General features: G+C 36.6%; 1 protein-coding gene across 1 annotated transcript in view; it reads left to right on the plus strand.

Annotated features, from left to right (window-relative positions):
- The window catches only part of TMEM131 (transmembrane protein 131), a 225,571-nt gene that overhangs the window by 50,440 nt on the left and 149,109 nt on the right, over positions 1-26,022 (plus strand). Inside the window, 1 exon segment of the mRNA XM_043993447.1 lies at positions 25,715-25,776. Coding sequence (XP_043849382.1) covers positions 25,715-25,776 — 62 coding nt within the window.

Genomic DNA, 26,022 nt, shown 5'->3' on the forward strand with positions numbered 1-26,022 from the left:
AGGGAAAAAAAGAAATGCTTTCATTTTAATTTCTCATCAGTAGTGATTTTGGAGCATGTTTTCAGATTGATGTAAATAACTTCCTTTGAAAACTGCCTGTTCTCTCCTTTTCTATTGTGAAATGGTTCCTGTTCTTATATGAATTTGGAGTCCCCTTTAAATGGAAGTTTGGGGAGGAGTTCTTTGCTTCATTGCCCTCCACCCCTCTAATCAGAGGAATCTTTTGGTTAATCAAGCACTAAGCTACTATGTTTATTTGCTTATATATGAATGTGTACCTATCTTGCACTGATCAATTACTATTTTGTGAACTTGTACTAATGTTTTTGATTATAACTGTTTGCAGTATAGTCTAGTTTGATGTTTAATACTGCTATACTCTTCCTTCCTACTTCCCTCCCCATTATTTCCCTTGAGATTCTTGACCCTTTATTTCTCAATATGATCGCTTTTATTTATTTTTCTAACTCTATAAAGCATTCCTTTGGTAATCTGACTGATATGACACTGAATAAGTAAGTTTAATAGTTAGTATTGTGATTTTATTATGTTGTTTTGGCCTACCTATAAGCGATTAATAGTTTTCCAATTGTTTAGGTCTCTTTCTATAATAAGTATTTTATAGTTGTACTCATACAGTTCCTATATGTCTTGCTAGGAAGTTTCTCAAATATTTTTACATTCTGTAATTATTTTACATGGAATTTCTCTTTTCTGCTGCATTTTGTTGGTTGTATATAGAAATGTTCTTGATTTATGAGAATTTATTTTTATCTTTAAACTCCTTAAGTTATTATACCAACTAATTTTTTGTTCACTCTCTAGAGTTTTCTAAGTATAAGCCCATCATATGATCTGGAAAAATGATAATTTTGTTTTCCTTTGTGCCTGTGCTTATTCCCACAATTTCTTTTTCTTGTTTTCTTGCTATATAGCTAGCACCTTAATTGTTGAATCTTTTTTCCTCTCCAAACCCAGAGAGCTCATTTTTGTAATGAAGATAAAAAAGAAGTGAAAAAGGCAATCACACTACCTTAATTTCTGAATAGATTTTTTTTCTTTTCCCTGAGAGAGCTCTCTTGTAATAAAGCTTTAAAAAGATAGAGAAGAAAAAAGGCAGTTTGTTTATTTATTTATTTATTTATTTATTTATTTATTTATTTATTTATTTATTCATTCATTTATTTATTTATTCATTCATTCATTCATTTATTTATTTATTGTGCTTTGTTTTGTTTTGGTGAGTCAATTGGGGTTAAGTGACTTGCCCAGGGTCACACAGCTAGTAAGCGTCAAGTGTCTGAGGCTGACTTTGAACTCAGGTACTCCTGAATCCAGGGCCAATGCTTTATCCACTGCGCCACCTAGCTGCCTGCAGAGAGGTGTTTGTTGACAACCCTCTTCTGGTACTGATAATTGACTTAATGAAAATATTTTGCTCAGTTCTAAAAGAACACAAAGATGAATTTTAGATACAGATAAATCCTGTTTTTATCTTTCTTTGAGGTTCTAACTAGAAAATAATTAGGAAGATTGACCTTGTTTTAGTTTCACTTGTTTTAGAAGAGTATAAAAAGAAATTACTTTTTTCAGCCAGTTTCTTATTTCGTAATTTAAAGATAGAGGTCTAAGTCTTAAATGAATCACTTATGACTATCCAGTGTAAGAGCATTTCTTTGTAAACTCTCTATTTTGGGCTAGGCACTTGGGATAAAAAGACAAAAATGAAATGCGACAAATAAGTTCCAAATGTATGTACAGAGATTTCTTAGGTAGACTTGTAAGCACATTGGAATATTTGGAAATATTTCTTCATTTGGGGGACACTTGAGGCCCTGTTGGAAGCTTATGCGCTAGTATAGAACATAAAACATTTTACATACATCACTCCAGTACAGAATAGGCTGATCTATACAGGAGAAGTAAAATGTGTTGTGAATTTTGAGAAAGAACACTTATTCCTGATGAGGAGGATCCATGAAGGAGAGACGAGTGTGTTAAAGTGAATTTCACGAGTGGTCAGCTTGGGGTGGAAAGGACATTTTAGAATCTTGGAACTAATAAACAGAGTTACAGGAAAGTGTGGAGTGTGTTAGTGTTAGGGAAACAGTGAATCCCATAGTTAAGAAGGAACCAAAAACTTGTGTAGTTGAAATTTGGGTAGTCGATTAATCGACAAGCTTTATTAAGTACCTAATGTGTGTCAGCTAGAGTGCTAGGTTCTCGGGATGCCAAGACAAAAGAGAATCAGTTTTTCCCCTCGTGGAGTTTCCATCCTGTTGGATAAGACAACATGTACATGTGTAGCTATAGTCAGTCAGTCAGTGAAAATTTATTATGGGCCTGCTATGCCTCAAGCACTGTACTAAGTGCTCCATGGATACCAAGAAGGGCAAATGATAGTTCCTGCCCTCAAGGAGCTCACAATCTAATGGAGGAAGATAACACTATTTAAAAAAAAGGCAGAGTGATGATGGCATTAATGGCAGTCCATAGCAGTACAGCTAGGTGAGAAATAATGATATATATGGCTGTCCTGGGCTCCCTCCTTAAATAGAAAATTTGAGATAAGGGCCCCAGTCTGAGGGAGCGAAGAATCCCAAGGTGGGGGTGCTGAAGAGGTGTGTTTTAGAAGTGATATGATCTTGTAGAATGATGAGATTTTTTTTTTAAATAACTTTTTTATTTATAGTTTTGAGTTCCAAATTTCATCTCTTCTTCCGTCCCTGAGGTAGTGCAATCAGATATATGTTATACATGTGCAATTATGTAAAACATTACCATATTAGTCATTTTGTACAAGAAAACTTGAATAAAAGAAAAAAATGAAAGTGAAAAATAGCATGCTTCACCTGTGTGCAATCAATATCAGTTCTTTCTTTGGAGGTGTATAGTATGTTACATCAATAGTCCTTTGGATTGTCTTGGATCATTGCATTGTTGAGAATAGTCAAGTCATTCACAGTTCTTCATCAAACAATATTGCTGTCTCTGTGCACAAGATTCTCCTGGTTCTGCTCACTTAACTATACGTAATTTCATACATGTCTTTCCAGGCCTTTCTGAAATCATCCTGCTTGTCACTTCTTATAACACAATAATATTCCATCACCATCATATACCACAGCTTGTTTAGCCATTCCCCAATTGATGGGCATTCCTTTGATTTCCAATTCTTGGCCACCACAACAAGAGCTGCTATAAATATTTTTGTACACATAGGTCTTTTTCTCTTTTGGGGATGTCTTTGGGATATAAACCTAGCAGTGATATTGCTGGATCAAAGGGTATGCACAGTTCTATAGCCCTTTGGGCATAGTTCCAAATTGCTCTCTAAAATGGTTGGATCTTTTCACAACTCCATCAACAGTGCATTAGCATCCCTGTTTTTCCACATCCCTCCAACATCCAATGTTTTCCTCTTTTTTGTCACATTTGCCACTCTGATAGGTGTGAGGTAATACCTCAGAGTTGTTTTAATTTACATTTCTCTGATCAATAGTTGAGAATGATGAGATTCTGAGGAAATGATGATGATGAGGTCTAGAGGAGTGCAGCCTAGGAAGCGATTCAGAATAGATATTTGGTGTGTGAAGGTATAGCAGTTTGAGCTGGGTGGTCTAGGAAAAGCTTTATGTACATGAACTGAGTCTTGAATGAAGCTAGAGATTCTGAGAGGTAGAAGTTGGGAGAGGAGGAATGCATTCCAGACATGGGGTAAAGCCAGTACAAAGCCATAGACAGAAATTGGAGAGTAGTATGCAATGACATAAGAAGGCTGACACTGAGCTATCGACCAGCAGTAGATTGACCAATAATGATCTGAAAACCAAATAAAACTATTGAGCCACTAGCCATGATGCTGGCTAACACCTCCACAATCCATGAATATTGGATAAAGGAAGAAGAAGCTTTTTTCTTCACAGGAAAATTTCAGTGTGAGTATAGTATGGCAGAAGAAAACTGCTTGGTCACAGGTTTAAAAATTAGGTGCCATGAATTAATTGACATTAATTCTGATATACTCTCAAGGTCAAGTTCAGTCTTGAATGGGATGGGTGGGTAGATGGGTGATGACAACTTGGGGTAGCTCATGGGAAGCTGGTTATTATTTCTCACAAAGACCTCATCTCTCACATTCAGTGTAGGCAGATGACAGCAGATATTCAAATCTAAACTTCAAGTCCCCCCATTGATGTTATAAAAATAATTGGTGCAATAGTAATAACTTTACAAAGCAACCATTTCTCTTCCTTGAGCCCCCCCCCCCCCATTGAAATAGATAGTTGGTTACCCTTGTTGGTGTGCTCTGTCATTTGATTAGGTGGTGCTGTGCCTGCAGTATGTTCCTGAAAGAAGAGAAATGTGAACAACCTTTTTGATATTTCTTTTAAAATGAAAATGGACACTAAAAATAACTGTGCACTTAAAAATTATTTTACCAAACATTCTATTTCTTTTCATTTAGCAGTAATTACTGGGGATTCAATCAAATGACCATTCCTCATTCTTCTTGACCTCTTTGCAGTTTGGGGCACTGTTGACTCCTCCAGATTTTTGGATAATCTCTTGGGGTTTTTGTGACACTTTGCGGGCAGGGTGGACCTATCTGACTAACCTTCCTGCAAATTAATTATCTATGTTTCTAACTCCCTAAATGCAAGTGTACTCTGAGTAGCTGTCCTGGGCACTCTTTTCTTCTCTTTCTTGATGATTTTATCAACTCTTATGAGTTTTAATAACTCTTTGTGCAGTTGACACCCAAATCTGCAGGTTCGTCCCTTCCCTCCCTAGTGAGCGCCATTCCTGTCTCCAGCTGCCTCCTGGACACAACCACCTAGATTTCTCATGCTCTCATCCTGATGTCAGCTCAGCACAACATCTTCTCCTTGCCCCTGCCCTCCTCTCCCCACCTCCTTCACCCTCATCCTTGCAGCAATCTGAAGAGGCCTCCTCAGAAAAGCAACAAATAGCTTGTCTGAGCCTATCCCAGGTGCTGCTGGCTTTCCCAGCTTGCTAAGAATTGTGCTACTTACGGTCTACCCATCTGACTTGGACTCATGCTGCTTCTGGGCCACCCATCTGGCTAGGACCCTCCCATAACTGACTAGGGCCCACACATCCTGAGGCTACATCAGGCCTGCACGTAGCTGGCTTGTGCCCATGCTACTGTCTGCACAGCTGCTTAAAGCCTTCAAACTAGCGTGCCCTTGCCCTTTCTACTGTCTCACTCCTGATGCTATTTGAGCTGCTACTTTCAGGCCGAGTGTCTCTGCCAACATCGCTGTGGGTGCCAGGATACCACTATTTTCCTATTATCTCGTTGCTGCCAGTTCTGTCACTGTTAGCCAGACTTCTACCCTGCAGTCCAGAAAACCACTACTTTCTCCATTTTCTTGCTTTTGCTGGCTCTCTGTGGTTGGAATGTCACTGCCAGGGCCAGATCATCACTTATTCTATTAACCCTATCCATTTCAAAGGGAGACTATTGCACAGATCTCATCCTCATTGTTATTTGCCTCAGTTGTGGTTCCGTATATGGTCCTCAGAGACTGAGGGTTCAGAAAAATAGTAAAAAGATCCAGTACTTCAGGTAAAAGGTAATACATATGAGTAAAAAATAGACCACACACACAAAAAACACTAAAACAGGTAAAAGCCACCAACAAGAAATTTGAAATTGATAAGTTTCTCTGGAGTCTCATAAGCTTTTCTACCTAAGTCTTTCAACTGTTTTTTTATCCTCTTTGTCCAAAGGGCCTACAGCTGGGTCCCAAATCAATTCATCCTGGGGCAGAAAGTTAAACTACTCCAGGTCTTCTCTAAGGTGTCTTGGCTCACAACAGCTAAGGTTGATGTTGTAGCAATGTGGGAGTTAACTCACTCAAGCCTCTTCAGTTCATCTAGTGGCCTAACCCATAGCATTCCATAAACATTTTAAACTTATCATGTCTAAAATAGAACTCATTATCTTTTCCCCTAAGCCCCTCTTTCCTCTTAGCATCCTTAGTTTTGTTAAGGACATCAGTATTCTTCTAGTCACCTAGATTTACATAGTAGTTATATTCTACTTCTCCCCCTCTTCCCAGATCCACTCGTTTTGTCAATTCTACCTTCACGTCTCTGTAAACCTTCCTTTTCTTTCCATTCATGCCACCCTCATTTGATCCCGCAATGTGTTTTGCTTGGACTGCTGCAATAGCTTTGTAATTGGTCTCTCTTCAGTTTCTCCCCTGACCATTTGATCCTCCACGGCTGTCAAATATGATATTCTTGAAGGAGAAGAATTACTGTCACTCTTCTGGCTCATTTTGGACTCTAGGATAAACTACAAACTTCTCAGCTTGCCTCATAAAACCTATCACAGTCAGAATCCAAAGTATCTTTCAATTCTGATTATTCCTCCTTGTGTACCCTAAGTTCTAGCTACTTGCCATTCCCCATATATGACATACTGTCTCAACTGCCATGCCTCCTCTCTTCTCTGCCCCTTGAAACACAACTCAAATACTACCTCCCATAAGATAACATTTCTGGATTTCCCTAAATGCTAGTGCCTTCCCACCTCCATTTACTTTACATTTATTTTATACGTATAGTTCTATATCTTCTTTCCTTCAGTAGAATGTAAGCCCTTTTAAATTATCCCTCTTTATTTACAGAGATAAGAAAACAGTCTATATTGGGTGAGGATATTCAGAATAGTTTCAGAGGTACTATCATTTACTTAACAAAAAAAGCTTAATAAATAAAATATCTGGCCATCCAGAAACATCATTTATGACTACTTTAGTCAACTATTTATTGCTCATTTTTATTCACTTAAAAACATGTTTGAAGGTAATATTAGTCTATTAAATACATCTTGCTCTAAAATTGGGTAATTTTAATACTATTCATGATTGCTGAACATACTTTTAAAAAACATAGGTAAATTTATTTTTGTGAAAATAGATAGGAGGCTTGGTTCTGTTGGAGCAGATCCTATAAAATTGTGATTTGTTTAAAATCATCACAGAGGTAGTAAATATCAGAACTGGGACTCAGACATAGGTCTTCTGACTCTCAATAGAGTGGTTTTTCTAATAAACCACAAGATTATTGCTTATTGCTATAACTAGACAATTTTGATAGTAGTAAACTTAGGTAGTAACTTGCCAAAACAAACTAAAGAAAAAAATTTAGAAAAAATGTTCTTATGTTCTTGGTAGAAATTATTAACTTTACCTTGTGGTAGTATGTTTTTTTTCCCTCCAAACATAAATCTTATGGACTTTTTAAAGACTTATAATCACTTATTTAATTTTGTCCAAAAAGTACATATACACTCAGTTTGGAATATGTCTTAGAACAAAGGCAGTCAGGCCTGCTGCTCATTTTCTTTTGATTGTTTTGTCAGAGAATTTTGCTAAAATAGTGGACATTTTCAGTTGTTTTTCAAAACCCACTAAAAATACGATACTCGTGTTATATCTAAATAAGAAACAATGGTATTTTTAAAACAGTGTAAAAATTTTCAATTCTTGCATATGATTTTGATTAGGTGTTCTTTTCTAGTTTTATACTGGGCAATTTTGCACTGCAAAGACTTGTACTTGGAAAGAGCTGCCAAGATTCAAAACATTTATGTTCATTCTTTAAAAGAAGGAAGAGAAAATTATGACTGCATCTTTAGAGACAGGTCAAGCTATGCCATGTATTCCAAGATGATACTTTTGAAATTGATTTTGAAAGTTGGGAGAGGATAAAAGAAAAGAGAGTATCTCTAGGAGTATTATGTTCGGAATTATCTGGGAACATTTGCATGTACTACTGCTCATGTGTTTTAAGGTTCACATTCATTCCTTATTGTAAATGGTGATTTAATAATACGTCTTTCCCTTCCCTTAAAGTTCAGTTGAGAAGTTTCATCATCTTATGGAAGCCACCCTGGCTTCAGGGTTATATTCAGTAGAATATAAGCAGGTTCTATCAATTAGGAAAGGCTTCAGGTATGGGCCCAGCAACAACCTGGCTATTGTCCAAGGATTAGCTTAGCCCAAATGGGAAAGGCTCATCGCCACTTGGTGGTGGGTGGGTTTTTCTGGTCACAGAAAATTATGAGAAGAGTCTATAAAACAGAGAGGAGTTTGTGATCTGGTTCAGATGGTTTATTTTCCACACTAATGAAATTACAAGATCTCTTGAGGTATTCTAAGAATACCTTTATTTCCTTTAAAAGTAAAAAAAAAAAACCCAAACCCTGTTATTCTACAAATAATCTAATTTTTAGTTGTTTTGTTTTGACAGGATAGATATGCCCCAACAAAAAACCAGATTCAGCAACAAAATATATTCCCCAAAGGCAATTAAGCAAAATCACTTCATTGTGTGATTGTGACTGACTGTATATGCCATTTTCCTCTTTTGTAGTTTAAGAATTGTTAATAGGGCAATGGGGGGTGTGGATAGAGGGCTAGCTTTTGAATCAGAAAGATCTAGGTTCGAATATGTCTCTGAAACATACTAGCTGTGGGCCAGAAGCAGTCAAGGCAATGTCAAGGCAGCTCTCTAAGACTGTTAAGTAACAAATGTATTGCCAATGCCCTTTGGTGGAGGAAATTTCCATTCTGCAAGTTTACCATCCCAGTGAAAATCACAAGTCTGGATGAGGACCCCCTTCCCTTTCCCCCCCAAAAAGATAAAGTAAGGATAAATGTTTTAACCATAATAATACCATACCAATATTTCCTCTTATATTTAATCTGAGTTTTGTTAGGTTTTAAAGTCTTGTATACTCCTGTTGGCATACAAGTTTTCCCATGCTTCTCTAAGTTCTTCATTTTTGTAATTTTTTTAAATGGCTGAGCATTCTTTTTTACATTCACAATTTGTCCATTCATTTCTCAGTTGTTGGGAACATTTTTTGTTATCACAAATAATGTTTCTATAAAAATTTTTGTATATATGGGTCTTTTTTTTTTTCTTCTGTCAGTAATCTATGCTGGATAGACTTCCAGCAGTGAGATTTCTAGATCAAAGGAAATGAATAGTCTAGTTTCTTTGAAGAATACTTTCATAGTCTCTCATTTTTGTTTTTCCTCCATAAAGATGTCAGTCATAGTTTTTCTTTTGGAGAAGAATAATAACAAGTTCTAGTGATTGCTATGTTAATTCTAGAGCTACTATGTATTAAAAGTCAGTTGGATGACCCTGTACTCATTGCTTCTAGCAGAATGAAAGGAAAATGGTTTTCATAAGGCTCTGATAACGCTGGTTTGATTTTTGCTGACAACTTTCAGGTTATATATCTGAAAACTGCAAACCCCAACATATACCTCCTGCTTGGAAAAGTTATGTTAGCTTCTAACAGATTGAAGGCCTCTTCTCATAACCTATACAAAGAAGAAGGATCTTCATTTCAGCTGAATTCAAGAAACATTTCACCATCTCCAAAAAAAAAAAAATTTCCCAAAGTTTTATAAAACGAAATTTCAACACTGTCTTAAATGCTGGTGAAAGGTATAATACATAACTTCACATATATTCATGTAAAGGAGGCAGACTGCCTACTACTCTAGACTCATATACTTAAAAAATAAAAGGGAGACAGGTTTTTGACCCAGGGTCTTCCATGCCTGAATTTCAGCAGTTCTGTGGGAAGTGAGAAGGAAAAGTGGCATATTAGAGGTGATCAGGGATAGAGACTTGCATGCCCAGCGGAGAAGTCTCTCATTTTCAGTACCTAGAGAGGAATCATTCTCTATCACATTACCCCTAGAAACAATGTCTTCAAATTTTTCAGGATAGGAAAATCATTATGGAGTACTTTTGGAAAAGAGCCCAAATTCTCTGTGGAAAGGGGGAAAAAATTACTTGGGCCAAAGAAGGAAGTGTTTGTTTAAAATTATTATAAAATTGATCTGTAAACTTCACTGCGTTAAAATTTTAATGGAATACCTTGTTTTCATTTTCTCTAGTGGATTGATTACTTTTTTTTTTTTATAAAAAATAAGGGCAATATAGTTTTTTTTGTTGTTATTTTGTGCTGATTGGACCCACTGAACTAGTTAAGATACCTATGAATGAAACTGAAGGATAGTGCTTTCTGTGTAGCTGTTTATATGACAAATGAATTACACAAGCTAGCAAGTGATATACATTTGAGACTGTATTTTTGTATGGAAACAGCATGCTAAAGGCATTTTGAATACTACTCTCTTTGGTCAATTAAGAACTGTTTATCGATAATGGAATAGACTTTCACAACTGTGGCTTCCTACACAAAGGAAACCTCCATGTTACATAAACGTTAAGAAAAGCATAATGGGGGGGCAGCTCGTTGGCACAGTGGATAAAGCGCCGACCTTGGATTCAGGGGGACCTGAGTTCAAATCTAGCCTCAGACACTTGACATTTACTAGCTGTGTGACCCTGGGCAAGTCACTTAACCCTCATTGCCCTGGGGGGGGGGTGGGGGGAAGCATAATGGACATATACATGCATACATGCCCACACACATACCCAGTTTTTTTAACCTTCTGCTCTAAGTGGACAATAATACTTTTTCATACTCTGTAAATTTTAAATTATACTTTTCAAACATAGTTGAACCCTTCTCCTGCCAGAACTGGTTTATTTGGTGATTTCCATCCAAGTGGTTGAAATCAGGCTTTATCAGTTTAATTGCCAGCTTAATTCTTAGTTAGTTAGCTTTCAACTCTATATAGAACAATGCAGAAATCTTAAAGCAGTTTTAAGCATTGGTAGTTTTATGATGGCACTGACTTTTGTGACACCCTGTTTAAATTAGTTGAAAGGAATTTTGTGGTTAAGTATTTCCACTCTGTATATGCATAGTAACTGGTCTTTGGTAGGGTCTCAGGAAGTAGGATCAGTAAAGGTGTAGCAGAAAGGTAGAATAGCAAGAAGTATTGAAAAGAAGGTATTCAATGAGATTTGGAACTGGAAATGTAATTGGAGAAGTTATCAGGCCAAAGAATTTAACTTTGTTAACTATCCCTACAGAGGTACCTGTGTGGCATAGATTCACGAGATCTAGAGCTGGAAGGGGATCCTTGAATTTATTATTTCATTTTATAGGTGAGAAATTTGAGGCCTAAAGAAATTGAGTGACTTGCCCAAGGTCACTCAGCTAGGAAGTGGCAGAGATAGAATTTGAACCTTAAATTTCCAACGCCAGATCCAATGGTCTTTCTACGACAGTAGGCTATCCAGGTAATCTTCTGGGTTGGTTCTCTTCTTCATGAAACTGCACTGATTAGGAGAATACGCTACATATTTGTATTATCTGGGCTCTGTCGGGCACTCATTGCAGCCAGGCAGACATTCTGGTCTTCCCTAAGTGATTCCCTTTGTTGGACATACCATGTAAGCTCCCGTTTCTGTCGCTCTGTACTTGCTGTTCCATGTGCCTAGAATGCTCTACCCCCTCACATTCGTCTCTTAGTTTCCCCGACTTACATGGAAACTCAGTTCAAATGCTACCTCATTAATCCAAGAGGCCTTTTCCAGTGCCCCCTTGAAAATGCCTTCCCTTTTCATAGTGCCTTCTGTGTAGCTACTCTGTATATTATCTTATGTGTACGTAACTATTTGTATGTTATCTACCCCATTAGAAGGTGAGCTCTTTGGGAGCAGAGACTGTGTCTTTGTCTTTCTTTGTTTCCGTAGTCTATAGCTTAGTTCCTGGCAGATAAAAAGCACTTCATAAATGCTTCTGGATTTGACCCAGGGTATCTGTTCTGAATTTTGAGCAAAATGAACTTGAAGGATAGCTATACACTCTTAGGTCTTCTGTGTCTCCTTTATACTCCAAAGATGTACTTCATAACCTAAGCTCTGAACTTGTATTGATTCTGTACCCAAATCAATGTAGGCCAGAGTTGTTTTCTCAAACTGGATGTTCAGTAGACATCTTAAACATGTCCAAAACAGAGCTCATAATTTTTTCCCTTAAATCCTCCCCCTCCTACCTTCCCTTTTACTGTAGAGGGCAGCACCATCCTTCCAGACCTTCAGGCTTACAACCTAGGTATTATCCTCAACTCCACTATCACTCACCCCTATATCCAATCTATTGCCAAGGCTTATTGATTTTACCTTTGCAGTAGGTCTTGAATATGCTTCTTTTTCACTCATCATCTCATGCCTGGATTATTGCAATAGAGTGCTGGTGGTTCTGCCTACTTCAAGGTTTTCCTTACTCCAGTCTATCCTCCATTCATCCACCAGTGATTTTCCTAAAGCACAGGTCTCACCATGTTACTCCTCTACTCAATAAATTCAAGTGGTTCCCAGTTACCCCAGGATCAAATACAAAGGACTCTGTTTGGCATTCAAAGCGTTTCTTTATTTTTTTTTTTTAATTTTTTTTTTTTTTGCAGGGCAATTGGGGGTTAAGCGACTTGTCCAGGGTCACACAGCTAATAAGTGTCAAGTGTCTGAGGCCGGGTTTGAACTCAGGTCCTCCTGAATCCAGGGCCCGAGCTTTATCCACTGCACCACCTAGCTGCCCCCTCAAAACTTTTCTTAACCTAACTCCCTCTAACCTTTCTAGTCTTATACTTTATTCTTGGATCCAGTCAGTTACCATGGCCTCCTGGCTGTTCCACAAGTAAGACCCCCCATCTCTTTATCTGCAGCAATTTTCTCTGGCTGTCTGTCATGCCTGGAATATTTTTCCTCTTTAGCTCTGCCAATTGACTTCCCTGGTTTAAGTTCCAACTTAAAATCTCATATTTTACTGGAACCTTTCCCCAACTCCTCTTAATTCTAGTGTCTCTTTCTATTGTTTCCTGTTATTTTCTATATAGCTTGCTTTGTTTGTAATACTGCCCCCCCCCCAAAAAAAAAAATGATCGTAAGCTCCTTGAGGAGCTTTCCTCTTTTTTTGTATCCCCATGCTTAGCACCCTGCCTGGCACATAATAGGTGCTTAATAAATGCTTATTGATTGTTTTGCAAAGTGCCTGTATTTTCTGTGTCTGGGGAATAATTTAAAGGAAAGGCAGCTGTTGAGATGGCAAGAAGAGGAAAAAAAGAAGGCAGTTGTTTTAGTCACTGGTGAAAAGGGAGATATGCATATAATTGACAATGTTGGAAATACCATAGTTTACAGTAGTAGCTTTAGGCCCTAGTAGCTTTTATGGAGGATTCTCTGTGAATTTTGTTTTTTGGGTTTTTTTTCCCCTATCATTTTGTATTTCTTGTGGTCACTAGCCACAAATAATAATTGTCCTTAGTATTACCAGGTAAATGCAATGTGACTTTTTTTTTAATATCAGAATTTAAAAGGATCTTAAAGACATCTAACTTAGTGATTGAGTGAGAGGACATACCAAAGGCCATCTGCTTTCTATCACTTGATAACAGGAATGCAACAAGTAGATGATGACATGAAAGATCAGTCCAGCTTTGTTCCAAATACCCTAGCAAAGATTTCAAAAGGCACCAAATAATCCTAGGGAAAATACCAGTAAACTGCTTTATCCAGGAGTGCACAAGAAGATCGCCGGAAACTTTTGGATACTGTGAGCAGTGATGCATGAGGGAGACCTTAATGTAGCCCGTCATTGGAGAATGAAGCTTGAAACCAGTGGGATCTTGATTATAAGCAGAGATGGTACTAGATTCTCCTAAGTCACTATGCAGGGTTCCAGGGCCAAGTAGATGGTTCCTGCTTTGGGGCCTCCATGAGGCCTAAAGCCAGTGTTCCCCTTATAGTGATGGCAAGGCAAAGGGTCTGCTCTCAGTGGTCTGCTTAGGGATTGGGATGGTGTAATGCTTAAGCAGCCCATGATGGAATTGGGTTTTAGGAGCAGTGTAGTCACTGACACATTCAGACTCACACTGGGTGATTGTGCAAGGAAAAGAAGACAGAGATAGGTCAGCATTTGACTGCCTGGAGACACACAGAAATCAGAATTTGCAGCAGAGGGTGGGACCTGATCCCAATTACCCAGTCCAGAGCTGCTGTAGTAGTGTGCTGACTGGATGGACAAGCTAGGATGGGGTCTACCCACTCTATCTAAGAGTGTTTGTAGGAAGGAGTGGAGAGCATGTCCTGGTACAGAATCCCAGCACAGGAACGGGGATTAGAAATAGGAGTAAACAAAAGAAAATTCTGGGAACAATGAAGAAATACTATAGGGTAAAAGAATTCCAAGACTTAAATGCAGAAAATCACACCTCTACTATAAATACAAGAAAAGCATCAGAAAAAAAGAATGTGTTGGTCGCAAAGAACTCCCAAGAAGGGATGGAAGAAATGAAGCTAGAGAAGGGAAAAAATTAGTAATAATAATAAGCACTAACATTTCTATAGCACTTCTTTCATCCGCACAGCAACCCTTGGAGTTAGTTGTGATTATCTCCATTTTACAGATGAGGAACCAAGGCAGACAGGTTAAGTGACTTTTTTCAGGGTCACACAGCTAGCAAGTGTCTGCAGCCAGATTTAAACTTAAGTCTTCCTATTTAGGTTCAGTATTCTATCCGTTGTGGAGCCATTAGAGTTCTTTCGTAAAAATAAAATTGTAAAGAGAATAAGTAGCATAGAATGAATACAAAAAATTTTACCTAGGTGGTCAATTCCCTGGACAACAGAAATGAAGAAAATAGAACTCAATGATTCAATAAAGCAACAAAAGATATTATTAGAAAAATGTAGAAAGACTGAAAATTCTGATGACATATAAGCTATCTATTATTTTTTTTTTTGCGGGGCAGTGGGGGTTAAGTAACTTGCCCATGGTCACACAGTTAGTGTCAAGTGTCTGAGGCCAGATTTGAACTCAGGTCCTCCTGAATCCAGGGCTGGTGCTTTATTCACTGCACCACCTAGCTGCCTCTATGCTATCTACTATTGAAGAACAATTAATTGGCAAAGAGGTTGGCAGGAAAATTTCAAGTTCATCAGACATCATGAAAAACATGAACAAACAAGAAAAACTGCATATCGCATTTCAAAAAAATCATAGGACAGAGTGAAAATAAAAAGAGTTTACCAAAGACCCAAGAATGTTATAGCCAAAATCTCAAACTTCCAGTTCAAAGAAAAAAATATTTCATGTAGCCAGAAAGAACCAAATACCAAGGAACCACAATTAGGAAAACAATGCTGTAGCTACTACCAAAAAAGGAACTGTTGATATATATGCCATTCTTTTCGTTTTCGTTTTTGTTTTTGTTTTTTTAGTAGGCAATTGGGGTTAAGTGACTTGCCCAGGGTCACACAGCTAGTAAGTGTTAAGTGTCTGAAGCCGGATTTGAACTCAGGTACTCCTGAATCCAGGGCCGGTGCTCTATCCACTGCGCCATCTAGCAGCCCCTATATATGCCATTCTAGACCAGAAGAGAAAAAGGCATTGAACCAAGAAAAAGAATATCTTATCAACCTCATTCATATTTATTTGGTCCTGGGAAAGGAAGCATTGAATAAATGTGCACATGCCGCTTAGTGTTCAAATACATTAAATTGAGCACGGATATAGTTAGGGACAGGAAGGTTAAGATGAGGGAATGGTCCCAGACAAAACAAACTTAAGTTTTGGAGAGTGGATTGTGAAGTAGGGGATTGACTGAGAAAGTAAGACCCATTGATCATGGTCTGCTAAGTAGAGGAGGAGCGTAAGAGTAAAATCAGACCACTTCAGTTATATTGTTTCTATTTTCTTCCCTCCCCCATCCTCCCCCATTCTCCTTTGTAAAGAAGGAGTCTGGGGCAGAGAGTAAAAAAAAGTATGACAGTGATACCTTGAAAATGAATGAGAGGAACTCATACATAGACCTGTGGAAGGAGAGCAGACTGAATTAGAAAACAAAATTCATCAAAGGAGGTAGTCAGGGAAAACCTTGTCAATGGAGAAAACTGGAGGAAAATTAATAACCAAAAGGAGACCTTAATACAATCACTAAATAACATAGAATAAAAGGACATGATGTTTAGACCTCAAAAGGGAGAGAAAATGATGTAACCACAAGCCCACTACAAGATTCTCCATCATAATTTAGAAAATCACTAAAATAAATAAAGGAAGAAATAAAGGATGAAATCAGGTTATATAATGAGCAAAAATAATGTTAAAACAAATAATGGAAAATTTCTCCAAAATATTATGGAAACGATCAGATTTGGGAGAATGAATATCAGAACAAAATTAAAATAGAAGAAAATTGAAATGAGACCTTTCTTCAAGCCAAGTCAGTTGACTTTGAAGTTAGAAATGAGTTGAGTTAATATAAAGAAAATGCCCAAATGCCATATGTCAAGCAATCATACTGGTTTAAATTATTTAAATATTTTAAATTGTTATAATTACTGATCACTGGAAAAGAGGAAAAAAAAACACTCAACTTACCCAGAAATGTTACAGTCAAGACTTCATATGTAAAGGATAATATAAATTATTTCTATGAGAAATTAAATGAAGGGTTTTTGAATAGTTCAAATAACCAAAAAAAAAAAAAAAGGTTTGTACTCCCAAATCACACTTCTTAATCAAAAAGGATTTTCAGCAAAAGAGAGTAATTCAGATTCATTCTTCCTTCCTTCCTTCCTTCCTTCCTTCCTTCCTTCCTTCCTTCCTTCCTTCCTTCCTTCCTTCCTTCCTTCCTTCCTTCCTTCCTTCCTTCCTTCCTTCCTTCCTTCCTTCCTTCCTCTCTTTCTTTTTTGGTGGGGCAATAGGGGTTAAGTGACTTGCCCAGGGTCACACACTGTTAAGGCTAAAATTCTAGATATTCTGTCTAAAATATCTAATGAGTGGTCGCCAATAAATTACAAACCTTAGCAAGAGTTAGACTTTTAAGCATTTATTAAGGAGAATAAGAATTTGATAGAGAAGAAAAGGCCTAGATTCCTATCTATTAAAGGGAGAGCACATTTCTAGCTCTGCTCTCCACCAGAGTCCAAAGGGAAGAGAGCGAGTCAGAGCACTAGTCTCTTCCCTCTTCCTCCCACTAGCCAACATCACTTCCTGACGCCAAAGAAAAGACTCCTGGTCTTGCCCTCAAAGACCTTCGCTTCATGGGCGGAACTCTTCTACAGTAAGTCTCCAGCAGGTGGCATCATTCCAATCGTTACAACACCTAGTAAGTGTCAAGTGTCAGAGGCCAAATTTGAACTCAGGTCTGTCCTGAATCCAGGGCCAGTGCTTTATCTACTGTGCCACTTAGCTTCCCCCTTTGGATTATTTCTAATGAAATATCCTAGGTAAAACTGATTTAATGTGATTTAATGTCCACCTGAAATTCATGAAATACAAGAAACTTAAGACCAGGTAGCATGAAAAGTAAATAAATCAATGTTTTAAGGATGAGGCAAGACTATTTCGTCTTAAAACTTCTACCTTTTTTGAGGGCTATTGAGGAAAAACCCAGCATTCTAGGTCAGAGCTTAAAAGGGAATAAAACAAAAGACAGAGGAAAGAGGAAGAAAAATTACTTGGGAAGTTCTTAAAATGAGGTGCTTTCAATGAAAGTTATTCAAATAAAAAGAAGGAAAAAAGGGAAGTAGTATCCAGAAACAATCTTACCTGAAATGAGGCAAAGAAAAAGTTTTCCTTTTAGATGTCTTACTATGTTCTGGAGTCACAAGAACTTGTTAGAAAACAAAGGGTGAACATTCAAGGGCAAAGTCCATGAATTAAGGGGAAAAATAATCTTAGTCGTGTGTTGGAATGAGGTGAGGAAAGAAGTTAATTGATCTGTAGTTTTAGTGCAGGGGAGTGCAGGTGAAGAGTCATCCTGCATAGAGATAGCTTGAACAAACTTTACTACTCACTAGGGAAGGAGGGAAACAGCACTATCGGGGCAATCTCTGTGTATGGGCTACTGATCTGTAGTGGGGGAATGTTTCTACAGTCCTGTTGAAGGCTCAGGTACCACCAGGCCTCAGCCTTATATAATGTTTGAGAAAAAGCCAATATAACACCAGTGAGAAACTGCCCTTTTATCTATAGCACAGGTTTCCAATGCAGCCCTGTAACACTACTGATTCCAACCCAAACCAGATAAAAATGAAATTGGAAAGTATTTAGCAAAATGAATAAAATTACAATAAAATGGGAAAAACATGACTGTTACCAACTGTCAGTATGCGGCCTGCAGGGGTCCTCACATACCGGTTAGTGGCCCTGTTTCTATTTGAGTTTGATACCACTGACCTTTAAGACCAATAAAATAAAGGTATTTTCTAAATTTCCTAATAAAGGAGGAGGAATGTGGAACAGGGAAGTAGGAATGAGGTGTAGAGAAGTAGGGAACTTAACCCTGACAGTACCATTCAAGCAAGAGGCCAAAAAGAGGGGCTGGGGAGCCCTACCAATCAAACTGTTTTTCATCTGTCAACAGTGGCTATGAAGAACAAACTGTCCTCGAAGATTCTTTGGTACAAATCTCATTTATAAAATAAATTATTTGGAGTACAACGGAATAGAATGGTTTGATAATCAATCATGTGGTAAGGAGGCAGACCTTGGGTTTCTGATTCCAAATCTAGTGCCCACTTTCACCACGCCACCCTGGCTCCTTAATAAATTAGTATTTCTGGGAAAGGGGGTTCACAGATGAATGTCAAGGATGAGAAAAGGAGAAATGGTGTTGGAGAAAGTCTAGAATTATATACTTATATGGGAGAGTAAAGGAGAAGAGTACAGAGTCTGCTAGAAGTCTCACCTTATATAGAGAACATTTATGTACAAAGTCCATGAAGGGACAAGGATTGCAAGAGGGACTTTTGAAGTCTTCTAGTCCATTCCTCTCTTTTTATAAATGAGGAAACTGAGATCCAGAGAGAAGTTGCCCAAAGCCACAGATCTAGTAAGTGGCTGACTTAAGATTGTAAACCATATCTTCTGAATCTAAATTCTGTCCTTTCTACTTCCTCCTCAGGCAGAAAGAATTTAAGTTCTTATGTAACTGACATCTATGGTAGGTAGTATTTATGTCTGATTGGATAATACTGCTAAAAGATTTCTATGTAGAGTACAGGACATCAGAGATAATTGAATTGTAATATCTAATGTCTAAAAGGAGGAAGGAATGAACATGGAGATAAATTAAATTAATATTTTGTTGAAAGCAATGCCACACATAAATGTGATTCATACTAAGAGAAAAATTGGAGGCAGGAGGAGATAGGGAATAGAGAGGATTCTGAATCATATTCTTATCTGGACTGGAAAAAAAAGATAATCTGGATGTCTGGTGGTGGTAGTGAGGGCTCTGTGGGAAGAAACTGGGATTGGATTAGGGTAAGGAAAACCACAAAGATCCAGTTCTAGCTTAAGAGAAGAAGAAAAAATAAAATGGAATATGAAGAAGAAAGAAACTTAATTGTAACTTTGTGTAATTGACTGAACTTGCCAATAAAATGACAGAGAAGGCAGACTGCCTAAAAAGAAACAAGAAGTTAACACTCATTGTATGAGAAATATATCGAAAGCAAATATACCAGAGTTTCTTTTTTAAAATGGTTTTTAATTGCCTAGGACCATAATTTTCCCCAATATTCCTCACTCTCTCCTTCCCTCTCCCAGAAAGTGGTCCCATATAAAAAATAACACTTTTTTCTTTTCTTTTTTTTTTTTTAGTGAGGCAATTGGGGTTAAGTGACTTGCCCAGAGTCACACAGCTAGTAAGTGTTAAGTGTCTGAGGTCGGACCTGAACTCAGGTACTCCTGACTCCAGGGCCGGTGCTCTATCCACTGCGCCACCTAGCTGCCCAAAAATAACACTTTTTTAAAGACAAAAATAAAAAGGAAAAGGATGAACATGACCCATGTACATTAGCAATTGTACAGTTAACAATCAGAACAAACTGATTATACAGTTGTCAGTGTATTGATTGTACATTGAAAAAAATTGGAAAATATATTACTATATAATACTTGTTGACCTTCCACCTCCACAAAGGGGTAGGAGCGTGTTCTCATATCTCTCCTTTTGAGTCATGCTTCTTCTATAATTTCGCAACATTCACTTTTTTTTCTTTTGTTTCTAGCACAATAACACATTGTCTTTGTATGTATTGTTTTATTTTAAATTGTCTAAATTTCCATATGTAGCTGTTAGCTAATTTGATCAAAATACAGAGAAAGGAAAAACAAGTTGTTAAAATAAACAAGATGAATTTACAGTGAATAGATGATGATTTGCTTAGAAAAATCAATGGAGAAATTGAGGGGAAAAATAAGGAAAAGTAATAGAATGCAAAATAAATTTAGAAAATTCACCAACATTTCTGCACATTACTATTAGTAATTAGGATGAAAAATAAAAATACTTGAAATATTTGAAATATTTAAAAAATAGAAAATTTGCTATAACAAAATGCACAAAATATATGTTAGGTAACTTAGTCATATACATATGTATATATTATAAGAAGTCTTTACAGAAGTAAGGAATAAATAAATGATTAGGAGATTCCACTTTCCTGACTAGACTATGCAGTTTTAGTATGCTATGCCAGACTACCAAGAGAACAGAGAATAACATTTCTATAAAAACAACAAAAAGACAAGTATTTTAAGGTAAATAATACCCTTGTACTCTCAAAAAAAAAAAAAGGAAAAGGAAAAAAAAAAAGATTGAATGGAAGCCAATGCTAGCAGATTCCAGACTATTAACCAGTAATTTCCAAAGCTATTTGATTCTTTGTTGTTTTTTAAATTAGAAAAGTAGACCAGTGGATTGATAATTTCTAGAAGCAAGGCAAGACAACAACTCAGTATGTGATAAATTTATGCACAGAAAGCACGAAGGTGAAGGAACTCTAAAGCAGTCTGTCAGAAAATAGTCTGAAATGAATGTATTTCAGTATGTTGAATGCCAAATGAATAAAGGGAAAGGCTACAAAACACAATTAACAGAATACTAGAGGAGATGTAACATTCGTGTTTTTAATAGCTCTCATGAGACAATTTTGTTTAAAATTTAAAAGTTTTTCTATAAATAAAAACAGTAAAGCTTAGAATAAGAAATATTGGTTTCTTTTATCAATTTTTGGATCAAATGTCTCTAATAAAAGTGATATCCACAATTTCCAGGAAATCGACACGTCTATAAAGCCTGAATTGCTTTCCAATAGTCAAAGGATATGAACTGACGATTTTCAAAAAGGAAAGATACAAACTAATATCAACCATGTGAAAAAGTACTCTGAATCATGGATAATAAGAGAAACACAAACTAAAACAAGACTGATGTATTACCATACACCCCTTTAATTTGCAAAAGTAGTAAAAGAAATAGGGACTCTGGGAAGACTAACCAACACATAAATATACTATCTGGAACTATGTAAGAAAAGTGACTAAACTATCCATACTCTTTGATCCAATGCCCTTTACTGTTTGGTTTCTATAACTCAAAAAAGGGAGTCTCTCTCATATTGGTCATTTAGTTGTATCCAACTCTTCACAATGCCACAACAGGCCCTTCTGTACTCCGCTCTCTCTCAAAGTTTGTCCAAATTCATGCTTGTTATTTCCATGACACTATCCATTTCATCCTCCTCTGTTCCCTTCTCCCTTCAATCTTTCCTAACATCAGGGTCTTTCCCAGTGAGTCTCACATAGGTCAAAATATTTGTAGTAGCTCTACTTGTGCTAATAAAAATACGGACTCAAATTATGTGTCCAACAATTGAGGAATTGTTGAATAAACCATCATATGACTATAATTGAACATTATTATGCCATGAGGAAAGACATATATGAACCAGTATAGATAGAAGAAAATAGAACCAGAAAAAAATCAATATAAGTACAGTGGAATCAATAAAGATAAGTACCTAAAACCAAGATTCTTTCCAGTGTTGTTTCTAGTGTTTGGTTTAGTTCACCCTAGCTCACATCTCTAAACCAAATTTTTTCCTTAAGAAATGTTGAACTATAATAGTGTAACATGTAAACTATCAATTCAATTTTGTTGGGTGGTTTTTCTTAACTGTTTTAAACAATTATTTAAAGGGGGTACACTATTAAAGGATGGAGGTGTTTATTTGCAAACAATTATGTCAAAATGTATTGCTTAAAAGAAAAAGCTGTGTTGGGGCGGCTAGGTGGCGCAGTGGATAGAGCACCAGCCCTGGATTCAGGAGTACCTGAGTTTAAATCTGACCTCAGACACTTAATGCTTACTAGCTGTGTGACCCTGGGCAAGTCACTTAACCCCAATTGCCTCACTAAAAAAAGAAAAAGAAAAAAAAAAGAAAAAACTGTGAACTCAGAAAACTAAATTCTATCATGTCTGCTATTTATTAGCTATGTGACCTTAGAGTCATTGTTTACCTTCTCAGAACCACAGAATCTGAATCTTTATCATAGTCTATCTTCCGAATTTTTCACAGGATTGATCTGAGCATTGGTGAGATGAAGTAGGAAAGGACAAAAAATATAAGGACAGATAGATATACACCCAAATTCATATACATGTATGTGCACATATACACATGTGGTTTTATATATATAAAAGACACTAGTCTTATAATTTTAAATTTGTCATTTTTTAGATGAGGAAATTAAGGTACTATGAGGTTAAGTGACTTCCCCAAGAAACAAGTATGAAGTATTAGAGTTGGAATTCGAATCTAGGTCAGAGCCCTATTTTTTCTTCATTATGCTGCCTCTCACATCTAGCATGGTGACAGTGACAAACACCAATGTTGCATATGCCTCCCCTTTTTTTGTTTCACATGATACTAATGAGGGCAGTTAGAGGAAAATAAATTTTCATTTATATCTTTCAAAGAATTTTTTATGACTTTAACATGCATTTGAGATATGTTTTAGAAGGCAGAACCTTAAATAAAATAATTTATTAAATAAAATAATTTATAGTAAAGAAAAAGAAGGAAAATGGGATCTTTTATTTTGTATACCTTTGAGTCATTTGTGTGAATGAAAAGATGTGACTTGCTATAGAATATTCTATGAGAAAGCTTGACTCTTCCGGTCTCAAACTTATATTAAGAATACCCCGGGGGGGGGGGGGCGGCTAGGTGGTGCAGTAGATAAAGCACCGGCCCTGGATTCAGGAGTACCTGAGTTCAAATCCGACCTCAGACACTTGACCAGCTGTGTGACCCTGGGCAAGTCACTTAACCCCCATTGCCCCGCAAAAAAACCCCAAACAAACAAACAAACAAAACAAAACAAAAAGAATACCCTCCCTACACTTATTATTTTCATAAAAAAATTTTGTGTGAGAAAGTAAACATGGATTGTACTTGGTGTTCTCTCTATGCCTTTTTTTTTTTCCCCCTTTTGGTAGCAATACTCAGATGGATCTGTATGTTCCTTCCAGTGATACGGGTAGCCAATCATTTATGTCTGCTCATCCTGTGCTCTTCTTTTCCATGTGTTCCTACAAGTTTGCCACAGGGATCCACCCAGTGTGAGGCACAGGTTCTTTCCCAAACTTTTGGCGTCCTATCTTCTTTGCAATACTTTGAGAATTGATTCCTCTCTGCCCTCGACGTTTTGTTGTCTCAGTATGTACATTCTTTGGTTTAGTACAATTGTTCTTATATCTTTTGTTTGATTTAGTTGTTTCTCCTTCCTTATGTGGCATATTAGGACCTGTAATTTGTCAAAATGTAGAAGACCCACAGTCTTTGATAGTGGAATGAGGTTTTTATAAACATCTTCAGACATTCTTTTATATTTTTCATATATTCCTCAAATAATCCTTGGAGATGGTATTTCTTAGTTCAGCTTCTTGCCAAGTTTTCCATAAACTTGTTTTTTGCTTCCACTGTTTCTTGGTATTTTCTGAGGCAAACGGTTGTTATCCACGGAGCTCTTCCATAAGAAGTAGTTTATATATAAAACTGCTGTTACCTTTGGCTCCCATATTTCTCTCTTGGTTGAGATAGTTCCGAAACTTTCTCAGTTCCCTCGTTATGTCAGCTAACTTACATAGATTCTAATTTTCTGAGGAAGTTCAGTGTTTGTATTTATTCTTTTATTCTTTTCCCATTTTCATCACTTGCTTGTATAAGTTGGCTTAAATTGCATATATTTTCTTCTCCCTTTTGTTCTTCTAGTTTATTTATTTTTATCTTTGCTTTATTAAGTTGGTTGTCTGGCCATATCAAGAGCCAATAATTTCTTATTAAAATCAGTCTAGTTTTTATGATCTTATTTGGTATTCACTCTGTGTAGTGCTATCAGCCTTTGTATTTGAAGATACTCATGCTGCTATATGTAGGTATGTCTTCTGTATAATTTATGCTCTTTTTTTTTAAATTCTTGAATCCTTTTCCAATTTTTTTTCTCCTTTTTAGCCTACCTGTACTTTCAAGTCACTAAAATGAAGGTATATGGTGATTTTATCTGAATGCTCTTGACATTCTTAGAGAATTTCTTTTCCTCATCATATGCAACAGATGCAGAAGAAACTACAATTATTTCCATGGTTGTCTTTGCAGAAACTAATACTATCATTGCTACGTGAGGTGACCAAATGGCCCATTAAATGCTGTTACCTTTGAACCAACTCTTTGCCAAATCCATTTTTTTTGGGGGGGGGGTCCAAGGACAAACTTGTGGCCTTTTTATCCCCATTTAGTTGTCACTTCATTCTGGCTTTTTGCTTCATCTTCTTTCTTTACCACCCCCCCCCAAAAAAAAAACCCCACAATTGACACATTTTTTGACTGCTTAAATTTCCCTCTATAACCCTTCCTCCCCACCCTCCCTGAGTGACTTGCCCAGGGTCACACAGGTAGTGTCAAGTGTCTGAGGCTGGATTTGAACTCAGATCCTCCTGAATCCAGGACCAGTGCTTTATCCACTGCACCCTGAGACTATCTTTTAACAAAGTTTTTGCTTTGTTTTGTTTTTTTTAAAAAAAGAGGAAGAAAAAAGCAATCAGCAAATCCTATAAATACACTGGAAAAAAATATGTAATGTTCCACCATTCATGGACCTCTCTCTTCTTTGGATCCATGCTGCTTATGCTAGTTGTGTTTGCATTATTGTAATTGTTGTGTACTTTGCATCAGTTTACATAAATCTTTCCCTGCTTCTCAGTATTCATCATAGTCATTGTTTCCTATGGCAGAGTAATATTCCAAAACATTCATGTACCTTAATTTGTTTAGCTATTCTCTAATTTATGGACATCTCCTTTGTTTCCAGTTCTTTGATTCCACCAGAAGTGCTTTCTGACTTTATTTTCAGTGATAATATTAAGATCAATTATGCTTTAACTCCTCCAGTAGAATACTCAATTTTTGGCTTTTGGACAAGGATCTCAGATTTAGTGTTGCCAGCAGCTGTTTAATATTTGTAGCCAGCCCCAAAAGGGGGATTATTAGCACCTTCTACCCCCTTTTCTATCATCATCTGTGCAGAATTGAAAGTTGGCTACTAGGACAAAGGATCATTTTGAAACTTTCTCCATTTCATAGCTTGTCATTGCCAGAGTTAAGAAACTCATACAAAATTAGATGTTACTTGTGCAGCCTGGTTGGTAGAAAGTTAGTTAAAACTACTTATTATTGAGGTTGTACTATTATACTGATATTATTGTATTGAGTGATTACTAACTGAATTAACATTTTTATTCTGATGTTGAACCATCAAATAAAATCCATGTTTAGAATATAAGACTTTTCTTTAAATTACAGTCTAGAGACTGTAATTATAGATTGAAATTTAATTTGTATTCTTATTAATAAAATTCCATTGTTTTTATTTTCACAGCATTCATTCAGTCGGATAGCATAATAGAAGTGCTACGTTTTGATGATGGAGGACTTTTGCAGGTAACATTTTATATTCATATATTTTTAATTTCTTAATTTAGATGTTAATTGATGGATATTTATCTCCTTCCACATTTTTTCCTTTTTTAAAAAAAGGGGTTTCTTTGTTATACTTGAATTTTTCACATTTTTGAGATTGTTTTAGATTTATGTAAAAGAGTTGGCAGAAGTAGAAAAGAAATTTAGCAAATAACTTACTTAAGGAGCTAGCTATGTTAATTCTTGTGAAGACAAAATGGTATGTTA

The sequence above is a fragment of the Dromiciops gliroides genome, chromosome 3, assembly GCF_019393635.1.
Source record: "Dromiciops gliroides isolate mDroGli1 chromosome 3, mDroGli1.pri, whole genome shotgun sequence".
Lineage (NCBI taxonomy): Eukaryota > Metazoa > Chordata > Mammalia > Microbiotheria > Microbiotheriidae > Dromiciops > Dromiciops gliroides.